The sequence below is a fragment of the Cervus canadensis genome, chromosome 18 (genome assembly GCF_019320065.1).
Source record: "Cervus canadensis isolate Bull #8, Minnesota chromosome 18, ASM1932006v1, whole genome shotgun sequence".
Taxonomy (NCBI): Eukaryota; Metazoa; Chordata; class Mammalia; order Artiodactyla; family Cervidae; genus Cervus; species Cervus canadensis.
The window spans coordinates 54,967,906-54,989,489 of record NC_057403.1 but is presented as its reverse complement, the minus strand read 5'-3'; the positions used below and the strand labels follow the sequence as shown (position 1 = coordinate 54,989,489).

At 44.4% G+C, this 21,584-nt stretch overlaps 2 protein-coding genes across 3 annotated transcripts in view; both read left to right on the top strand.

The window, feature by feature from the left end:
* CDH13 (cadherin 13) overlaps window positions 1-8,018 on the top strand; it is a 980,233-nt gene extending 972,215 nt beyond the window's left edge. For both annotated transcript variants that reach the window (XM_043435590.1, XM_043435589.1), the window contains 2 exons: window positions 144-362; window positions 7,006-8,018. In XM_043435590.1, coding sequence (XP_043291525.1) covers window positions 144-362; window positions 7,006-7,013 — 227 coding nt within the window. In that variant the 3' untranslated portion in view covers window positions 7,014-8,018. The remainder of the gene's footprint in view (window positions 1-143; window positions 363-7,005) is intronic.
* Window positions 8,019-16,606: 8,588 nt separating this feature from the next.
* On the top strand, window positions 16,607-21,079 carry HSBP1 (heat shock factor binding protein 1). Its single transcript, XM_043436776.1, has 4 exons — window positions 16,607-16,761; window positions 17,304-17,370; window positions 17,915-18,035; window positions 19,558-21,079. Exons 1-3 carry the CDS (start codon window positions 16,717-16,719, stop codon window positions 18,031-18,033), a joined length of 231 nt encoding a protein of 76 aa, XP_043292711.1. The 5' UTR covers window positions 16,607-16,716; the 3' UTR covers window positions 18,034-18,035; window positions 19,558-21,079.
* Window positions 21,080-21,584: the final 505 nt, after the last annotated feature.

Sequence of the window (21,584 nt, the reverse complement as noted above, 5' to 3'; positions counted from 1 at the left end):
TATTTGGTGTTAATAGATTTCTATTTGAGCGCTCTTGTAGGTACATCAATGCACTGCCTGCTTTGAGACTTCAGTTGCTGAAGTTGCACTCTTTTTGCAGAGGTCCCGCGCTCTCTTCTGAAGGCCCCCTTCTGTGTTTGCAGATACGCACGCCCTGGTGAGCCTCCTGCAAAACCTGAACAAGGCAAACTACCACCTGCCCATCATGGTGACAGACTCGGGGAGACCGCCCATGACGAACGTCACGGAGCTCAGGGTACATGTGTGCTCCTGCAAGAACTCCAAAGTGGACTGCAACGCTGCGGGGGCCCCGCGCCTCAGCGCGGCCGCGGTCCTGCTCCTGTCCCTCCTCGGCTTAGCTCGTAAGTTGGCCAAACTCCAGTGTGCGTACGGTGGGAAGACCTAACTTCCCCAAGCCCACTGTTTTTCCACATAGCTTCTTTCCCAAAATATGTTAGAGGAAACATTCATTTTTAGCTTACGTCTGTGTAATGGAGTGTTACCTGTAAAGGTGCTCCCACTAATGTCAAAAGGTCCCTTCAGATCCCCGCGCCAATCTGAGGAACCGTGCAAAGGCACCCAATGCCGTCAACAGAGCAGGTGGAGAGGAAGCTCCTCCAGATGACCCTGAACTTGAGCTCAGACAGATGTGCCCAGATTGGTTAACTGGTCTACCAGGGCCCTATTTCTCTCTGCATGGTGTAGTGTAATCTTTAGCTAGGTTTAAGGAGATTCTACACCCTTTAAAGAAGAATCATGAGAATGCATGGAAGGACGTGGAGGCTGTAGGAAAAGAGGTGATTGCATATTCACACAGTTTTTTCACTGACTGGTTGTCATGACTATGACATAATGAAGCATTATTTTAAATAAATGAACTATTATGCCGTGTAATAGAGGTGTGAGCATCAAATAAATAGAAACAGGTATCAAATATTTCCTTTTTGGGGCTTACTAGTCCAGTTTTAACCTTAGCAATTATTAACATATAGCTAATGCCATTCAAAAGACTTTGGGGCCTCAGTATTTACCTTCTGAGAAGGTGAATGGTGTTGTTGTGAATTAGGAGGCTAAGAAAGTGATGATTAGAAAATAAAGACAGAAATTATTGTATCCTGGTGACAGTGTTGAGTGGAGTCAACAGGAAATCTCATTCCAACTTCAGACACGTAGAGCTCTGTGCTGAGCCACTGACCTCGGAGTGGAATTAGAGAGGAGAATTTACAATGCAAAGTGTCTCCCTGGATGGATGGATAGACGTATGGATGGAAGTGAGGGATGGAGTGAGGAGAGAAAGGAAAGAAGAGGGGGAGAGAGAGAAAGGGGGGGAGGGAATATATATTCCTCTCTCTCTTCCTCCCTCCTTTCCTCTTTCCTTCCTTTTTTATAAAACATGAATATTACAGATGAGGTTGAAATCCCCTGTGTCCCTCTCCCCAGTTTCATTTCCTGTTCTCTCTCCCCAGAGACAATAGCTGTCATGAGCCAGCATGTGTGGACATTGTTTTATACTGTTACTACACACCACATGCACACACACCCCATATAGTTCTACTTTGTGTGGTTTGTCAAACTTGGTCTAATTCATATTGTGTTGAGCCTGATGTGCTGGAACTCTCTGTTCTCCCTCTTTTCATTACATTTCCAAGCTCCATCTATGTTTCTGTAGTTCAGGGGTTGGCAAGCTTTTTCCATCAAGGGCCAGGTGGCAAATATTTTGGGCTCTGGGGGTCTCATCAGGGCTCTGTTTCATATTCCTTTTTATAGCTGTTTTGGTTCTGTCTTCTGTGTTTTACCACCCTTTAAAAGTATGAAAACCATTCTTAGCTTGAGAGCCAGGCAAACACAGTGCTCTGGTTCATTCACTCTAACAGCTAGAGAGCATCCCTTCCCATCCTAGGAATACGGCGCAGTGTACTCCCCTATCAACAGACACATGGGGATTATTTAGTGTCCTGCTCTGACCAACTCTACCGCAGTAAACCTCTGGAATCTGTTTCCCACCAGCTTCTCAAGTGAGTACTAGACAGACACCGAGCAGAATTCACATATAGCAGAGTCGGGGTAGACCAGAGGGCAGTACTTCCTGGGTGATTGTACAGAAAAATGCTGTGTGTGCATGTGTGTGTGTACACAGATGGAAAAGATGATGGAGTAGCCACTCACACATCACCCACAACTGGTGTTGTTGTTTAGTTGTTAAGTCATGTCCAACTCTTTTGCAACCCCATGGACTATAGCCTGCCAGGTTCCTCTGTCCATGGAGTTTCCCAGGCAAGAAAGGACACTGGAGTGGGTTGCCATTTCCTAATCCAGAGATCGAACTCACATCTCCCACATTGGCAGGCAGGTTCTTTACTGCTGAGGCACCTGGGAAGCCCATAAACACAATTCAGTTCAGTTCAGTCGCTCAGTCATGTCCGACTCTTTGCGACCCCAAGAATCACACAATTACATGACACCAAAGCCTGACTCTCCATGAACCAAGGCTCTTCAAGATTCTGCTCACTTACCAGCCCCCCCAGGCGGCCAGTGAGTGGTTTAATGGGGGCTTCCAGCTCCAGTTGTTGAAGTACAGATAGATCCCCAGCCCATCCAACCCAGGGAACCAACATCCCAGGTGACCGTAGCCTCTGGCACATATACCCAGTGTTTTTATATGTTTACACAATATTTTTTACAATAATACACATGCCTGCTACTCCAAATCATTATATTAAATGCTTGTAAGATGTAGTCTGTTGAGATTAAAAGGAATATAATAGCCATGGCAGCCTTTTCTTCCTCTGACAAGGGATTTTCTTGTTCCTCCTACTTTGGAGCACCCTGACCTACAGGTGTCAATAACGAGCAGGTTCCCCAGGATGGCTCACTTCTCATCTCTCCCATCTGAGCTCTTGGATCACAGTTAATCCAAGACAGAGTTATCTGATGACTGCCAAAGAACTCGTGTTCATTTTATACTCAAAATAGTACCATTGAGAAAAGACAGGTGCATGCATTCTGTGTTTGAAATGTCAGATGCACTTTCTGTTCTCACCTAAAATGGAGAGCCACATGGTTATCCCACTGCAGGTCAGGGCACCTGAGGACAAGCCATAATTATTCTCAGAAAGGAACCCTGAATCTCCCCATGCAGCTGGAAATGACCCTCCCATGTTTTGCATCACAAGACATGTCATTTCAGTCCCCAAAATAGTTAAGAACAGTTGTCATCACCGACCTGACTTCAAAACAAACCTCACCCTGTCCCTATATCAAAGGCATAAGATTATTTAATAATGTTTGTTTGAACATTAGAGATGCCTGCCAAATAAAATGATTCCTGTTTTATTATAGACCTAGCCCAAGATGTTCTTCCTGACAGAGAAAGAATGAAACTAATAATGTAGGCATGTGAGAAACTGGCAGGTATAAGACGCCTTGAGTGGCTCAGACTCTCTCCTAAGAGCAAGGTCAGTGTGGCTGACCCATGACAATGGCAAGAGGGCACACAGAAATGGGTCCAAAATATTAAGCAAAGTGGGGGCATGAGTCCTAATAACACTGTAACTATCAGTAGATTATAAAGTGCAAGGACAGGAGAACTTCCCCACCAGCCATGGTCCTTGAATAAATGTGGAGATTTGGTAGAATCTGTTTGATGTTTCTTTAAAGCAGGGAGTGGCAAACTACAGCCCCAGGGCCAAGGAAGGCTCACTTCCTGGTTTTAAGATTTGATTAGAATACAGATGCCCCCTGGTGGCTCAGCGGTAAAGAATCTGCCCACCAATGCAGGAGACGCAAGGGATGTAGGTTTGATCCCTGGATTGGGAAGAACCTCTGAAGGAGGAAATGGCAACCCACTCTAGTATTCTTGCCAGGAAAATCAGATGTTCCATGGACAGAGGAGCCTGGCGGGCTACAGTTCATGGGGTCGCAAAGAGACACAACTGAGCGAGTCAGCACAGACGCACAGAACACAGAAGGTCCATCCGTTTACAGACTTAACCTGTGACTGCTTTCTGCTACTACCGCAAAAAGAGCTGAGTGGTTGCCCCCAAGACCCTATGGCCCAAAAAGCCGAAAATATTTACTCCTGGCTCTTGGCAGGAAAAGCGTGTCAATTTGGTCTTTAAAGCCTTTGTTCATAAAACTGCAGGGCTCACGTCATCCAACGTGGGAAGAGAAAATGGGTTTTGCTCCTCCTCCCAAATAATATTCTGATTCAAGTAGACTCGCATGAACCAAACACCCCTCTTCTGTGGCTTTTCTCTTTATTTCCTTCATTGCCCTGGTGGTTTTATTTCACTCTGTAGATGAGACACTGATGCTCAGAAAGGTCCCAAGGTGGGTAAGCATGGAGGCCAGTGTTCATTATTAGACTGCCTCCCTTGTGGGAAAAGATAATAAAAACATTTCAGTTTATTATGATACCGTAGGTGGCTTTATTGCATTTGAGAGTTGAATTGAGAGAGACGCAATTCCTACTTTGACATCCCAAAGTAAAAGAAATAAAACTAATGACATTGAAAGCAATAAAAAATGTAAATGAAATGATTTTTACTGCCAGTTTGTTGTTTAAATCACATGTTGATGACATCAAGGGGATGCATAATTCTCCCCCTAGGACCCTCCAAAGAAAGCAAGCTGGCACATCCATGAGGGTTTTTGTGCTGTGACAAGGCAAGTTCAAGGAATATTGTGCTGAAACCTTTTCAAACACTTTTAAAATTAATCCACGAGAGCAAGAATATAAAAGAACAGATCAGGTGAACCATTTGAATAAATACCAAAATTAAATGTCTCTGTGCTGGAAAGGAGGGGGCATTGAATTGTAACCTTGATGATCACAATGAAGAAGTTTAAAGAGATGACCAAATGAGCAAAAAAATGGTCACCAGAAATACTTTTCATTCTAATGCTTTTTATTAAGGTATTATTTGCATTCCATAAAATTCACCTATTTTAAGGGTACAGTTTGATGAATTTTGGTAAAGTGTAGCCACTCCACAATCAAGATGCCATTCCTTGTACCCCTTTCCTGTTGATCCCCTCCCCAGAGTCCAGACTCCCACTGATCTACCTTCTCTGATTAGATTCTTGCCTTCTCTAGAAGTTTCCGTAAACAGAATGGCACAGTCCATGTCGCTGAGTGTGTCAGTATTTTGCTCCTCTTCATTGTGAAATATGTTATGGGCAGAGGCAGAGCTTGGAGGAGCACCAGGACGGAGTCGCGCAGACCATCCTCGGCCTGCAGACAGAGCTGGTCCCTCCAAGTTTATGGACAGTGACGTCCTCTGACGTCCCAGGGCTTTCTATGTGCCACACGCATGCACAGCTAAGAACATTACATCATTGTGAACTTTTTCGTGCAATTAACTCAACAGTCACAGGGGATATGCTGTGGTCTGACTTGACTTAAACAGGGCTTGAGGGCTTTCCAATGGAGTGGGTCTTATTAAGTCAAAAATTTCTTCCTATTTTTCTCAAGGACCAAAATGATTATTTTAAGTTATTGGTCTCACACAGGAAAATATTTTTAAGTGAAATTAGTGATGCCATTTTCCAGTCTTCAAATGCAAGTGAATCTGAAGGATATAGTTTACTGCAGCCCAGGTCACCAAAGAGTTTAAGGCAATGGTAGCAAGGGCAATGAAAAATTCACCTGAAATAAAAGGAAATTAAATGAGTTCCGAAGAGTCCTAACCCCAAAGGAATTCACCTGTCAAGCAGTATAAAGATCCCTCAGTATAGAAAATAACAATAAAACTTGCATCTGAATCAGCATGTTCATTTCCATGGCCCTTTCTGTTAAAACAGCTTTCTCCCTTAACCTTCTCAATATCATTTTATTTACACTCGAGTCACATTACAAAGATTTTTTTTATCTAGAATTTAGAGCAGCTGCTCTAAATTTTCCAAACAGATACATGACTACTTTATTTTTTTTTATATTGCAGTGGTTTTTGCCATACATTGACATGAATCAGCCTACATGACTACTTTAAACTCTAAAATCAATGGAGTGTAGCACAGGTTGTTGATGTTTATATGCTGACCCACCCCCTTAACAGATTTAGAATGAAAAGCCCTAAGCTTTACAGAACTACCCATTATATTCCAACAATCAATTCATTCCAGAATAGACTATACTTGCATTGTGGGTTGATCTTTTATACATTTTTGTTTCTCTGTAACACGAGTTTTTAGTGGTCCCGTCTCCCTGTACAAATCCAAGATATAATAATAATTAAGCAAAGGTGGCAGAGAGCCAAGCTGCTTCCGTCCACCCTATCATCTGGCAGAGTGGAAGTCCCTCAGCTGGCCTAAAGCCTAGAGAGCAAGAAATGTAAACCCTGATATAGGTCACAGAGAGGCAGGGAGGGACCGCGACCAAACAAGCAGCCTGAGGAAGCTGGAAAGGGAGGAGGGGGCTCCAACAGGAACTCTCTGCCAGCGCCTGGACTGTAGCCCCCTAAGAATTCTGACCTCCAGAGTGTAGGAGAGTGAGTATGTGCGGTTTGTGAGCCACTGAATTTGTGGTCATTTGTGACAGCAGCCCTCGGGAACTCATACCATCTCCGGAGAACCACCAGTTACTATCTGGCTTTTCTCAGTGACCAAAACAAAAAAATATATATATATGTATATGTGTCTGGGATGGTGGTCCATTTCTAAGCTGCCAAGTAGGCTTGTTTATAAAATAGCCCAGCCCTGGGCCAACTGCAGAAGACAGGGCCCAGTGAGGCAGCGGGAGGGGCCCTGGTTGATCTGAAGTGTGAGGCCTGTGGTATTTGCATTTTCAGAGAAGTCCAGCTTTTTGAGTCATAAACCAGCAGAACTATTCTTTCTCTCTTCAAATGTTATGCTCAAGAAGAAAAAAAAAAAAACTTCCCCAAAGTAGTGCAATATTTATAAGTGCATTTGTTATAGCTTGCCAGTCATGTATCTAGTATTTAGCTAAAATGTTTTTGAATCGAGTTGTTATATTCCTTAACTTGACTCTGAGTCTTTTCCATTCAGGTCTGTGAGAACTTCTGACATCTGAAGCTTGATTCCCAAGTTTCCATAGCAACAGGAAAAAGAGAAAAAAAAATCCAAATCTGAAGATTGCAGTTTACAGCTCTCGAACTTCACAACCAGGCCTCAATTGTTTCAGATTTTCGTTTTCTTTGCAATTTTCACTTAATCTGTACTTCACCATTTTGACAGCATCTTCCTTTTGCCCTTTAATTAATGGAATCCTCTGAATTTTCCCTTGAGTGTTTTAAACATCATGGCATAGAACTTGACCTTCTGGGAGGAGGAACAATGAATACTTTTCCTGATGTGTTTGCCATGTTGCTAGTCAGCACTCCACACATCCGGTTTGGTCTGTGGGTTAGTATTTGTATATGTATGAGTATCTGTATGTGTATATACCCAGTATTTATAGAGACAGACTCTACAGAAGCTTGGTCCTCATATATTGTCACCCTTCCCTGAGAGGTTAAGCACAGAAGGGGTAGAAGCTAAAGCAGCTGACCCCTCCAGGGCCTCAGCGTCCAGCCCAGCACTAGGGCAGAGCACAGAGCTTCTCCTCCACCCATCGTCCAGGCAGGTCCACAGAGGGGGGACAGTTTTCACTGCTGTCCTATGTGAGGATGATCCTGAGTGAAGGTGGTGAGGAGCAGAGCTGGACATTTCACCATCAAATGCACAGGGGTCTATCTCTCTGCATTTGTAAGTGTCCGGAAACCACAGTCCCAGTGGGTTTTCTGGGGACCTGGCCCAGGATAGAGAACCTGCCCTCCTTGGCATATGTACAACAGCCAGTGACATCATGGAGGTCACACATGCGTCCGAAGAGGCCATCAGGTACCATGTGTATACATATATCGGCCCACATGTACAGACACATTTATGCGCATACACACTGTTCGTTTCCTATATACATGCATACAATAGAGTAAACACAGGTAGTTTTAAAAGTACCCTTTTGTGTGAATCGACGGCCGTCGTTTGCAAACCTGAAAATAAAAGATGTTCATTATGTATGAGAAGTAATTGATTTTTATTCTGTGAGCATGCGAACATAAGACGGAGGTTAGTGCTTGTACCAAGGTTATCTTCTTGTCCATATGCTGTAACTGAACCATCAAAGCTCACGCCAAATTTTTCTAGCAGATAAACTAGTGACAGCCTGTGGCTTTTTCTTAGCGCTTGACACGAGCTAGGGTCAGGTAAGTGTCTTAGCATATTTTAATGCAGTTGCTCACTAGAGGTTTTAACCACACTCGCGCACACGCGGGTGCGCACACGCTTTCTTATGCAATCTCTGTTTGCACCTGTGCTTTTCATTTTGCCTTCATAGGAACTAGAAGTCATATGTTGTCTTTACTGCAGTGAAATTATGCAGATAGAGTTCCATAGATTGTGTTTGTTTCTATAGTAAATCTTTTCGAAGCATATAGAATGCAGAGATTTTTTTTTTTTTCATTAAAATAAATGGGTTTGGTGGTTAAAACTGCTGGACGGTAGCTCTTCTCTGATTTCTATGTTGGTGTCTAATGTCACGGACGCTGGGTCTTGCCCAGTGTGAGTTCACACTTCTGGCTGGCCGTTTGGGTCCCCCGACATCAAACGGGTGAGTGGGAAAGCCAGCAGTCCTGGACGAGGGCACGGAGAAGCCTCAGGGGCAGGGGCTCCAAGCCTGCAGTCACACTTGACCAGGCTTCCTCCTCTGGCTTCACAGGACGCAGCCTCATGTCTCCCCGGTGGACTGCACTCCCCTCTTCTGCAAGGCAGAGGGGAGGGCTCACCGCCGAGCACATCCAGCAGCATCCCCAGAGGCCAGGCGGTCAGCAGCCTGGCTCACAGGCTCGCTAACTAGGCATCAGGAAGCTCGCCTCATCCTGAGCCCTCCCTGGGGAGGAAGACAGACGTCGAGTGACCGTCCACTCAAGTGTAAGATTTGCCCTTGCCTCTCAAGCCCACAGGCTCTCCGGCACTTTACAAATCACGCCGGTAGCTCAACTTAGCTTAGAACACTGAGAAATCAGAGTAGAGGGCTTACTTCGTGAACAAGCAGGATACGCCTTAATTTCCCCTATTTAAGTATATTCCCTGTCCCCACGATCCTCATCAAGACAGAGATATTTCTGTCACGTTGCTCTTTTGAATCCCTTCAAAAACAACAACAAAACAGACCAATTCTTAGGCACCAAAACGGTACCATTTCCTGAATCATAGGGTGTATACTGGAAAGCAAAGGCAGAATCAAAATGTTATTTCATAATTATGAATGTATTTTATTTCAGTCTAGGTTACTGGAAAAAAAAAAAAAAAGTCAAGTGAGAGCCAGAAATTGCTTTCCCATTACCAAGCACAAGACCGTGAGGGTTTTATTTTCACTGAATGAAGTCGCACCTTCTCCATTTTTTAATTAGTGTATTAACCTATTAACCATCTCAGTTAATTAAAAATTACATTTTCTCCCCATTTTACACATGATTAATTGTTTCAGATGGTTTGTTCTAACAGGAACATGCAAACATTTTCTAATTTCGATGCAAGTTACCTTCGATGCTGCCAGTTCTCTCCCAACGGACATCGTTCAGGTAGATGTACCTGCCCTGGCTTTCTGCCAGCACCTGCCAATCTGAACATCATAACAAAATAAACCCAGCTACATTTCATGGTAGGTGTGAAATCAGAGACCTCAGTGATCCAAAAGTTAACTCCTGTCCTCCCAAGTACCAAACCAACTCACTACCAAACTGACTGAGCCGGGTGGAGAGCTGAGCGGGGGGTGTTGTGTGGGATCTTTAAGAGCTTGCACTGTACTTGGCTATAGACAAATTCTAAAGGGTCTCCAAGCATTTTCTGATTTTCTAAGTAGAGCGCACTAATCTAGCCACGTGTAGCTGACTTAAGCAGGAATCATCGGGTAAATCACACCAGGGAGAGAAAAGTCACAAGAGAAAGGTGAGCGTTGAGAAAGAAGAAACGACCTTTTCTATTTAACTACTAAATAATAGAAACGACAGTAATAATGCTGGTGGTGATAGTGACGATGATGATGGTGACAATGGTGATGTAGCTGCACTTTTCATAAAGAGGATGCAACCCATCTTATCTGGCTGTTGAGACTCGGAAGATTTGGGACTTCTTGTAATCCTATGATAATGGGCTTTCATAATTGTTGGTCTATAGCAATCAAGAATTCCTTTGCTATGTAAAATGCATTACCCTTATTTTATTTCCTTTTGCTACTGGATTAGCCCACTGCTGAAAAATTTCTCTACTTTTGACTGTGTTTGGCTCAATAGTAAAGAATCCGCCTACCAATGCAAGAGACGTAGGTTCCACCCCTAGATCAGGAAGATCCCCTGGAGAAAGGAATGGCAACCCAATCCAGTATTCTTGCCTGGGAAATCCCATGAACAGGGGAGCCTGGCGGGCTACAGTCCATGAGGTCGCAAAAGAGGTGGACACGACTGAGTGGCTAAACAACAACAATGTAAAAGCATATACAAAATCTGTAGAGACAGGAAAAATGGTGGGACTAGATGTGTGAACAAGGATTTCAGATAGGAACTTAATTCTATAAATTAAGAATGAGTCTATGATTTAAACAAATCATTTAGATAGTCATCCAACTGGAGAGGCAGAAAAGCTTCTTCCTACCGTGCACACTGCATCACGATCAGAACAGGAATCATTGGAGGGTTGCTGAACTTGTTAAGCTTTTGAAATTTTGTTTGGTCCCAAGTCACTCAGTTGTGTCTGACTCTATCTGACACAACAGGCTCCTCTATCCATGGAATTCTCCAGGCAAGAATACTGGAGTGGCTGCCATTCCCCTCTCCACAGGATCTTCCCAAAGCAGAGATCGAATCCAGGTCTCCTACATTGGCAGGCAGATTCTTTACCCTCTGAGCCAGTCCCAAGTGCTTGCTGGGCGGTAGGGATGCAGTGAGAAGCACTGGGTGTAGTAAAACCATAGTAATTTTCACTACAAAGCTCTGAAGTCTTTGAGAAAGTGGTTCATAGAAGTCCTATAAATATATGCTGAATTCTCCATTTTCTGCTACTTTTTAAAGCTTTTCCTTTATAAAATTAGTCATTCTTTATAATATACATGCATTCAGATTACTAAAGGGTTTAAAATGAAGGCTATATGAAAAATTTTTGCATTGTCATGCACTCATGTCAATCCTGTTCTGGTGTTAAATATTGTTTATTTCCCACAAGATAAAATTTTTCAGAAATTTTAAGTGAATTTTTTCATAGACATTTAAAAGTGATAAAAGTTTATTATTTAAAACATTTTCATTTGACTGAAGATACTGTACCTTTGGGCCCTAGTTGCTGACTTGCTTATAGTCTCTGGGCTATAAATTAATGTTTGATTTACTGTGTAGTTGCCATGAAATTTTAACTTGTTTGTGAAACAGTCAAATAAAAGTGATCTGAGATTTTTAATGTGTGCGCTTGGGCTCAGACTGGCTTTAGTACAGTTTAAACACAGTGACAGAGCAAAGGTATATTTTTTCAAATGGTGCTCTGGTTGGCCTATGATATTTAATGACCAAAGTAAAACCAACTGCTGCCTACCTGCCTAATAATTAACTCTTTTCCTATCTTCTTTTATAACAGTCAAATCCTTCAGACTTGGAAAAAAATATATATATGACTGGTAGGTAGGTAAGTAGGTAGATAGAGAGAGGTAGAAAGATACAGAGTGAAATAGAGAGATACCCAGGTACAGGAAGATGTCAAGAAGATGACTTAATTCAGATTTTAAACAAAAAGGGGAAGGGGAGGATGCTAATACTTGGAAAGAGCCTCCTATGGTGAGATATTTTACATTATTTGTGTGTATTTGCATATTATGTTATACATATTGTTATACATTATGTTATTACATTTATATGTAATATATAACTGTATATTACATAGATAATTTATATAATTCAAGGAACAGTGAAACAGAGATTATCCCCACTGTATAGATGAGGAAACTCCACTGACATAGTTAACACTGTCTTAACCAGGTCTCACTCCTTTGTCGTTCGGCTGCTCGGTTATGTCTGACTCTTTGCGACCCCATGTACTGCATCACGCCAGGCTTCCCTGTCCTTCACTATCTGCTGGAGTTTGTTCAAACTCCTAGTAAGTGTACGTGTGACTCCAACACTGATCTTTTCCTGCTTATCCTAAGCCAGTATCACCCGTTATGTCGCCATGAATCAACGGAACCAAGTTTGTATCATTACACGCAACGCGTGAAATTGATGATGACAAAGCCACTGAATAATGACAAGATCAGTGAAGCACACCAAAACCAAACTTGTAAGTCAAGAATCGCTAAGACACATTTTTTCCTCCTTAGGCAGTCTGTCTGCAGGAAATTGCTAGTTTTGGTAAACAAACAGGAAATTGGTTTCTTGTCAGGCAATCACAGTGACACTAATTTGGAAAACTGCCACAGTGAACATGAGAAACATCAACCAGCACGTCAAACCAAAAGCAAAACAATGGGAGGTGGATCGGGATGCCACCGGTGACACCATTCTTCCCATGAAAGCAGTTTTCTGCTCTTTTGAGAACGCAACCTCAAAGAGACCCTCCCAAGTCAAAGTCATCAGGGGCTCTCCCCAGGGCGCACTCCAGGGATGCTAGCAAAACTTGATGTCACATGGGAATCCATGCCAGGAAGACTGGTCCTGGGGCAAAGGTGTTTGAAAGTTAAATTTGTCAGAACTAAATTAAGTTTTTGTTTCTCTCCATAACAAACCCTGCCTTTGGTGTTCCTCCTCTGATCCACCGAGAATGGACCCGGAATCCCTGCCCTGCCCCTTCCTCGCACCAGCAAGGCAGCATCTTCTCTGCTCAGGATTACTGAAGGCTTGTTCTATACAAAATGGGTATCCAGCACCTGCAGAAATCCCCAACCGTCCTGGTTGTGATTTATCCCCCAGGAGAAGGGATGTGTTCCTCTGATTCAGCAGCATTTCCCAAAGTGTGTAATGACAAAATACTTAAAGCAAGCACTACCTCTCTATCTCTGCTTCCCCGCCTTCTCTTAGGGCCGAAGTTTCTGAAACTGTCATCCTGCGGGAGCAACCTCATGGTTTAAGGACATCCATCTCCCACCTCCCCTAACCGGACCACACTGAGATGCCACTCATGCGGTCAGTTACAGCCATAGCGTGAAACTGTATGCCTTTAAATTTGTGATTTTTACTTAAGTCAATGTATTTTAAATGAAAATTGTGCCTACTATGAATACAAAACCAGCATCACTCGGGATATATTCAAGTGATGATCGAAATAAATACAAAGCAAAATGGCAGAAAGAGAGGCTCCAGTCCACACGCCCTCCCCCAGAAACATCAATTTAACAACCACTCACAGATTAGAACACCTTTATGGAAGCCCAGGAGTACACCTGAGATGTTCCAGCACCTCAGTGGAGCCAAAAAAAAAAAACAAAACTGAAAAAGATGCCTTTCTCAGAGGAATCTGAAAAAGGGCAAGAAGAACAGTTTCACTTTACTGCATCACCCATCCTCCAAGGCAGCCCAGCTCAGAGCCAAGAGACTCCTTGGTCCACAGTTTCTCCTTTGGGAAAGCAAACTGAGTCTCTGCTCCCCCCACCTTTGCAGGACGTTGCCCAAAAGGCCACTGTGTCTGTTCTGCCAAGAACACAGAGGCAATCTGCACAACTGAATATAGTCTGAGCCAGCTAGAAGCTGAGAGGAAGTGGCCCAGGGCTTACAGCACTGAGGAATCTCAACAGCTAGCCACAGATCCTGCTACCTGGCCAGTCTCCACCATGAGTCTGCTCACAAACAATATGGAGGCTCCTCAAAAAAATTAAAAATAGGACTACCACATGATCCAGTGGTCCCACTACTAAATATTTATTCAAAGGAATTAAAATCAGGATCTGGAAGAGATGTCTGCACTCTCAGCTTCACTGCAGCGTTATTTACAACAGCCAAGGGGTGGAGCCAAAAGACCCTGATGCTGGGAAAGATTGAGGGCAGGAAGAGAAGGGGGTGGCAGAGGATGAGATGGTTGGATGGCATCACTTGATGGACATGAGTTTAAGCAAAGTCCAGGAGTTGGTGTTGGACCTGGAAGCTTGGCTCGCTGCAGTCCATGGGGTCACAAAGAGTCAGACATGATTTAGAGAGTGAACAACAACAAAGGTGTGCAGACAACCTAACTGTCCGCTGATGAATGAGTGAATAAAGAAAATGTGGTGTATATGCACAATGCAATATCATGCAGCCTTTAAAAAGAAGGAAACCCTGCCATTTGTGACACCATGGATGGACCTGGAGCTTATTTTACTAAGCAAAATAAGCCAGACGCGGAAAGACAAATAATATTTGACCTCACTTGTAGGTGGGATGTAAAATAGTTCAATTCACAGAAGCAGAGAGCAGAATGGTGGTTGCCAGGGGCTGGAGGAGGTGGAAAGGGAGAGATGTTGGTCAAAAGGTACAAAGTTTCAGTTAAACAGGATAAACAAGCTCTGGAGATCCACTAGAGAATAGTGCTCATAGCCACAATACTGTATACTTAAAATTTACCACAGGGTATTCATTACATTTAGTGTTCTTTACCACACATTTAAAAAAACAATATTACTACTTTATAACACAATATAAAGTATATTTTATTTAATTATATAAAATGTATTACCTATGTTATAGTACATATATTTAATATTTATTAATAGCATATGTTAGTGTATCAAGAAAACTTTGGGGGGGTGACAGATATTTCTGGTTCTGATGGGGACAATTACTTCATCAGCTCAGTTCAGTCGCTCAGTCGTGTCCAACTCTTTGCGACCCCATGGACTGCAGCAGGCCAGGCTTCCCTGACTTCATAGGCACATACTTACCCCCAAACCCATAGAGGTCACTTCCGCCTCTGAGGGAGAAAGGGCTGAAGTGATACAGGTGCGGATGGAGGGACATGTGTAGGTCAGGAGGGAGGTTCTGACAATAGTCTCTGTTTTCACTGCAAAGTAGAATAGTTAGTCATCCTCTGAGAACCAGGGGATGACGCTCAGTGTCTAGAGAGACTGGAAAGGTTTGGAACGTCCACTAAAGGCTGTAGCCAGTGCAGCCCGGGCCACCGGAAGGCCGGAGCACTACAGCCTGAAGCTGCTGCGGGGCATCGTCAGAAGGGACCTGAAACTCACCTGCACTCGGTGACCTGGAGACCCCGGTGCACACAGCTCAGAGCAGGCTTAGGTCCTAACAGCCGATGTGGGTGCCAAGTCAGGAAGGAAAGAACCAATGACAAGTTCTCTCGAAGGCCCGCCCTGCGGTGATCACTCCTCCCCTGTTCAACCAACACGACACCTCACTGCAGTTGTAGACAGGTAAGCATCAGTCCTGCTTGGTGCAAGTCGGGGAACTGAGGATCCAGAAACAAGGCCCGGCCTGAAGCAAAGCGCAAGCGTGAAAATAAACCCAAACCATCTCGAAAGAGGAAAGGAGAATTACTTCAGTCACTCTGTTAAATTAAGAAATAGTTTTTTTTTTAAAAATGCAAAGAGGAGATAAGATACTTAAACAGAAACGAGCGTTGTTCAAAACCAAAGTTTTAAAGGTTAACTGCTAGTGCCTCACACTTAATAGTTTTGTTAAGAGAACAATATTCAGTTAAGTTTGGTGTGTCAACCCCGCAAGGTAAGTACATCAGCCATGATGATAAATTCGTGGAGCTTTTGCATAAAGCAGCTGTTTAAAAGATGTTGACCTCCACACAGAGAAAGTATGTCGTCTTCCTGCCTAAGTGCAAAAGAAGAAAAGCCACCACTGAAAAAGTGTCAAATTTTCTGGCTGTTTTGAAATTTTCAGTCGCGATAGAAAGGTCTCAAAGCCTCCTGCCACCTAAGAAACACACACCAAACAAAACTCCAGATCCAAGTGCTAAACCATGTTAGTGAGGTGATAAGAAAAGGGCTGAGGGGTCCCAGCTAACCAATCATGTTTCTTGACTTGGGGGTGGTCACAGGAGTGTGAGAACTTTGTAAAACATCGTCTAGGATTTTTGAACTAATCCAGAATGTATGTTCCACTTAAAAGTGAAAATTTAAAAAAAAAAGTGAAAATCAACCTGCCCCACCAGCCCGGCATCTCCACTCGACCCTCGTGGGGAGAAGGAAAAACACTGTGTCGAGGGCGTAACCAGGACGTCAGCTGGGCACCGGCGAGTGGTGGGCGCGCCCCTCATCCCTGGGACCTCAGTATTACCTCCAAGGCACCTGACCCCTTCTCCCTTCTCGGGGTTTGTGGGGTTTTGTTGGAGGACAGGCGGCGACACAGGTCTAGGCTCGGCACCTCTCGGGAGCTCAAAGAAAGCCAGCGCAGCCTTTAACGACGGCCTAGGAAGAAGCCAGGGGCACTTTTCCAAACGTTAGCTTCACAGCACGTTCGTTTCACCTCTTTCCTCCCGGGGCGGGGCCAGGAGGGGGAGTGGTGGGAGCGATGGGGTGGGCGTGGCTTATGGGAAGTGCTGGGCGGGGCCTCGCCTCGGAACGGAAGCGCACAGCGACAGGCCCTTCCGGCGCGTGACGCGAACTACGACTCCCAGAATGCCCAGTGGTCCCGTGAAACTGGCCTCGGTCGTCGCGAGAAGTAGCCGCTGGGGCGTCTGCGCGAACAAACGGAAGTATAGGTGAAGGTCTGAGGCAGCACCGCCAAGCTGGGCACCGGGGAGATGGCTGAGACTGACCCCAAGACCGTTCAGGATCTCACCTCAGTGGTAAGGGGCAGCTGTATGAGACGCGCCCGAGGCCGCTGCAACCCCGGGCGACTCCTGCGAGACCCACGGACCGAGGCGCCCTCTCCGCGGCCGCGCGGGGCGGGTCTCTGGAGGCCCCGTTTCTGAAGGCTTTGCGGCCGCGGCCCCCCTACCTTGACTGCCCCGGGTCGCTGTCTATAGGCCCCTCACCTGCTGACGCGCCCGGGTCCCCCGGCCCCTCCCCATTCACTCTCGGTGACCCCCGGACCCCGCAGCTCCCATCCCCAACCCTCCGCCCCGCGCGCTGCACCCCAAACCCACCAAGGCAGCGGGTCCAGAAGGGAGGGGGCGTCACCAGCCCCTCCCACCCCACCCCCGCCCCAAGTCTTATTCGCCAGTTGGGGAAACTGAAAGCCGGACAGGGAAATTGAAGGCCAGGGAGCTGCGAAGAATTGGGGCTGAACCCGGGGTTCTTGGTCTCCCCAAGGGACCAGAGTTCTACCCTGATCCCGTGACGGCGTCTCCGAGGTAAGCGTGGGGTGTTGTGTTTTGTCGTTTCACAGGTGCAGACACTCCTGCAACAGATGCAAGATAAATTTCAGACCATGTCCGACCAGATCATTGGAAGAAATATCCTTTATTTGTAGTCAGTCTCTAATGGGTCATTGGATTCCATTTTTCCAGATAGTAGTGGCGATAAATGGGTAGTTTGCAGGTCAACTTCCACTTGTCATTTATCAGATTTTTTGTGTGTTTGTTTTAGTGAGCTTAGGTGTGCACTTCCTGAGACGTACTGTGCAGAGATCTAGGGATACAGCTGACTAGATCCCTGGCAGCGAGGAACTTGCAGTCTATCGATAATATTGTCTAGAGTAGTTGACTGTGAGCTAAGCATTTCATGTGTAGATCTCCCGTGATCCTCACCATCACCTGACGAACAGGTTGTAGCAGATAAAGAGTCGGGAATCTTAGAAAAGTGAAAGAACTTGCCCAGGTCCTTTCACAAGAATAACGGCAGGGCTGGGGTGTGCTCTAAGCCAGATTCTGACACTGTCCAAAGGAAATTAGGAAAGCACTTTGATTAGGCCGCTGTGTTGAAGGCGCTAGTCTGCAGGGACCTGGGGGAGAAGGGTAGGAAGTGGAAGCTCTGGTGCCTTGTCTTTAACTTCCCCACTTGATGACATGAGCAGTCGCATTGATGACCTGGAGAAGAACATAGCAGACCTCATGACGCAGGCCGGGGTGGAAGAGCTGGATGGTGAAAACAAGATCCCGGCCACACAGAAGAGCTGAAGGTGAGCGGAGGGAGGGGCAGGACCCTGGTACAGGTCTCTGTGACTCTGATGTAGGTGGGCTTCCTCTCAGTCTGTCCTCAGCCATGAACCAGCAAGCATCCCCTTGTTTTTGCCCCTGGGAACTCCAGGCTCTGAATTTTTCATGCCAAACTAATTCCTTATGAGGAGTATATTTTTCCTGTTTTTATCAGTGAAACCTAGATTACCATTAAGTAATATTAGATAACACTGAGTTTATACCAGTACAGCCAAAACAAAAAAGTATATTTTGTTGGCCTGAAAATTCGAATCACTGGCAGATCTTCCAATGACTTTTTTGGGGGTTTTTGTTTGTTTAAGAGAACACCCACTTTGCCACCTTTGTAAATGCCGTAAGTTCTAGGGATTCTCTTTCAGGAACAGCCCCTGCACGAGGTAAGTGCCGGGACAATAACTGATTATGTCTGACTTAGATGACCTTAACTATGGCGATGTTCACCCTTCATCCTAGAGTTGATTTAAATTTCCATGGGAGAGACTAATAATCAAAAATAGCAGTTAAAGCAAGATAGCTAGACACATAGATGACTGCTTTCATCTCACCATAGTGGATTCCTTCATGGTAAGCCTTTTCTAGAGTGTGGCATTTACCTCATTACAACCCAGAAGTCATTTTTAAACTCTCTTTGCACTTTTAGCATTTTGTTATTGTTGTCAGTCGCTGAGTTGTGTCCGACTCTTTTGCAACTGCTTGGACTGTAGCCCACCAGGCTCCTCTGTCCATGGGATTTCCCACCCAAGAATACTGGAGTGAGTTGCCATTTCCTTCTGCAGGGGAACTTCCTGAGCCAGGGATTCCTGCATTGCAGGCAGATTCTTTACTGCTGAGCCTCCTGGGAAGCCCTTTAGCATTTTAATTTCCTGTAAAAAAAATGAAGTTTACTGTGAATGTTTAGGTAACTAGAGTACCAAGCAGAATATACAGGAAAAGACACCAAATTCTTTTTTTATTTTCTGAGCATATCCTGGCTAGACCAAATTAGAGGTAACTATAAAATAAAGGTTGCTTTGAAGTCCAAGAAAATAAAGGTTTGAGAGGTAAAAAATAATTTACTGTTATCTTAATAGTAGATAGGGTTGATGCACTATGTGAGTAAATCACGAAGTTGTTTTTGTGGTTGTCACCTTGATTCCTTGTAGACTTGGGCAATGTCCTTCCTGTCTTAGGAGCTCCTCCAGGTCTCATGTCATCCAGCTGTCAAAAACCCCATCAAGTGAATGAGAACACCCTCTCAAGAACTGCAGGATTGAAGAATTTCAAGTGACGAGCGTAATGCTAAAAAGGGAGTGGGAGTAGGAAACAGTCACAATAGACTTTTTAATAAAGGTTTTATTGTAGTTTTGCTAGGATTTTATGCAGACAAAATACATTTAGTTCAAATGAGGATTCTGAAAGGATTTTTTGTTACTAATTCTATGTATTATTTTTATTTGTCCTTATATAGAATGAATAGCACATTGATGGCTTTTCCTTTTTCAACAGGTTGCTTGTCTTCGCTGGAATCTGGAACACCTTTTTACAAGCCAAGAGGAGACAGATGGCTTTTTCAACTAACTACTATGTGTAGACAGGTTTTATATTATAAAGTGTGCATTCTTCTTACCACATACTATAGAGTTAGTTTATGGAGTGACTTCCCTCCCCTGCCCCCCATGTTTCCTAAACATGGTGACTTCACATCTTGGACCTTGGTCAGTTGTGCTATTAAACACTAAAACTTTGGCAGTTCCTGCATACAGTTGTTCAACTTTCTAGTGTATTTTCGTGAGGTTATTTTTTTTTTCTGTCATTCCCTTTGTAGTAGTTGCTGTTTGATAGAAGTTGCTGTGTGATTTTTCTATTAGACATAGAGTAAACTCTTGGTTATAATTAGATTTTGTGAAGTAAGGCGTTTATAGTTAAGGTTCTTTGATTCTCAGAGTGAACCATTGAGTGAACACCAAATAGTGTGTTGGTGATACTTTTCAAGTGGTTAAAAACATTTAAAATTGTGTATTCGGAATATCTGGCACTACTGTGTCGCCAAAACTCAGAATTGAACCACGATCTTATATCTGAGTCCCTGAGGCCAGATGCCACAGTAACTTAGAGTGACCACTGCCACTTTAGTGTTAGAATTTTTAAATATGGAAAATAACAGAGTTGCCTGATGTGATAAGGCTTTCAGTAGTTAGAATTTTGCATGAGATTTGAATTCTTCAGTCAGACCCTACACTGTCCATTCACAGTCGTTACCATAGGAAATCTGGCAGGATTGTACAACTCAGTTACTCCCATCTTTTGAGCTACTGGCCAGTAAAAGAAACAGAAAAGGAAAACAGACCATGTTAAGCCCACACCAGTTGTTTGGCTAGAAGGTGATAAATAACTTGTAGTAGGCTTGAGTTTTTCAGAAACACTGCTGCTTTATACTGTTCCTTCCTGAATTCAAGCAGAGCAGTGGCTTTATTCCTGATGATGCTGCTCAGCTGAGTGTGTCAGGAGTTTTGATCCTGGAGGCAGTGTTGATGGGAAGGGGAACCACGTGACTGTCGCAGCAGGGTGATTTTGTAGAGAAAATGGAAGAAGTTGAGGAATGAAATAGTGTTATGGAGAGGAAAGCCCGTAGTCAACACAGTATGATTTTTTTAAAGTTTCCTATGTCACCAGTCTTAATTGTTTGTATTGCAAATGTATAATAAGATTAAGGAATAATGTGTCCTGTTTATAAAGTATCTGGGGAGCACAAAGGGTTCAGTTTCTTCTGGACAAGATGGATTCCCCGCTGTTAGCCCCGAGCTGCAGAAAGCCCTTCACTGGGCTGGTGGGTCCTGCTGTGGGTTTGGCCCTGAAAGCCCAGAGCGCGCTGGGGCGGGACAGGAGCTCATGCAGGTGCTTCCAAGCCTGGGAGACGGCAAGTGGGCAGTCGGGCATGAGGAGCTGGCTTCCTTAAGTAACAGGAAGTTTTCAGAGGAAACTCCCCTGACCAAAAATACCTGCCATGAATAAAGGTGCCTGAAATCCTGCTGTTGATACTTCCTTTTGTGTCACAAATGACTGGTTTTCCAAGTTTTCATACCATTTTCAGGTGATCGGCTAGAACCTCTGGAAAGGTTCAGTACCAACAGCCAAAGTGGGTACGGACAGGAGGTACTGGGGAGACTGTGCTGCCAGAAGGGAAGGCTAGGCTCGCAGCCACGACAAGGGAGAGTGAGCATCGTTGCTATGGGGACAGAGTCCAACAGACAACGTACAGTGAACCTTGCAAAATCCTGTCTGTACACTGACGGTTTCCTATATGGATAACTGTTCTTTTATTCTGTAGTTTCTGTTGTAATGAGATTAAAATGGAGGGATTTTCACAGTGGGTTGTCCGATCTCACCCTAAACATTAACTGGCAACAGTTAACAATTAGTCGTAGCTACCAGCACCTATGAAAGCATTTGTTGTAAACCACGGTGCTGGGCGAGCATTTTGTTTACATAACTTGACTTCATCCTCATGACAGCCGTGAGTTAGTTTTTATCTG

Coding starts and splice junctions, on each gene's coding strand:
- HSBP1 (XM_043436776.1), top strand. CDS start 16,717: ATGGCTGAGACTGACCCCAAGACCGTTCAGGATCTCACCTCAGTG. Junction 16,762..17,303: donor TTCAGGATCTCACCTCAGTG/GTAAGGGGCAGC, acceptor GTCGTTTCACAG/GTGCAGACACTCCTGCAACA. Junction 17,371..17,914: donor CGACCAGATCATTGGAAGAA/ATATCCTTTATT, acceptor TAACTTCCCCAC/TTGATGACATGAGCAGTCGC.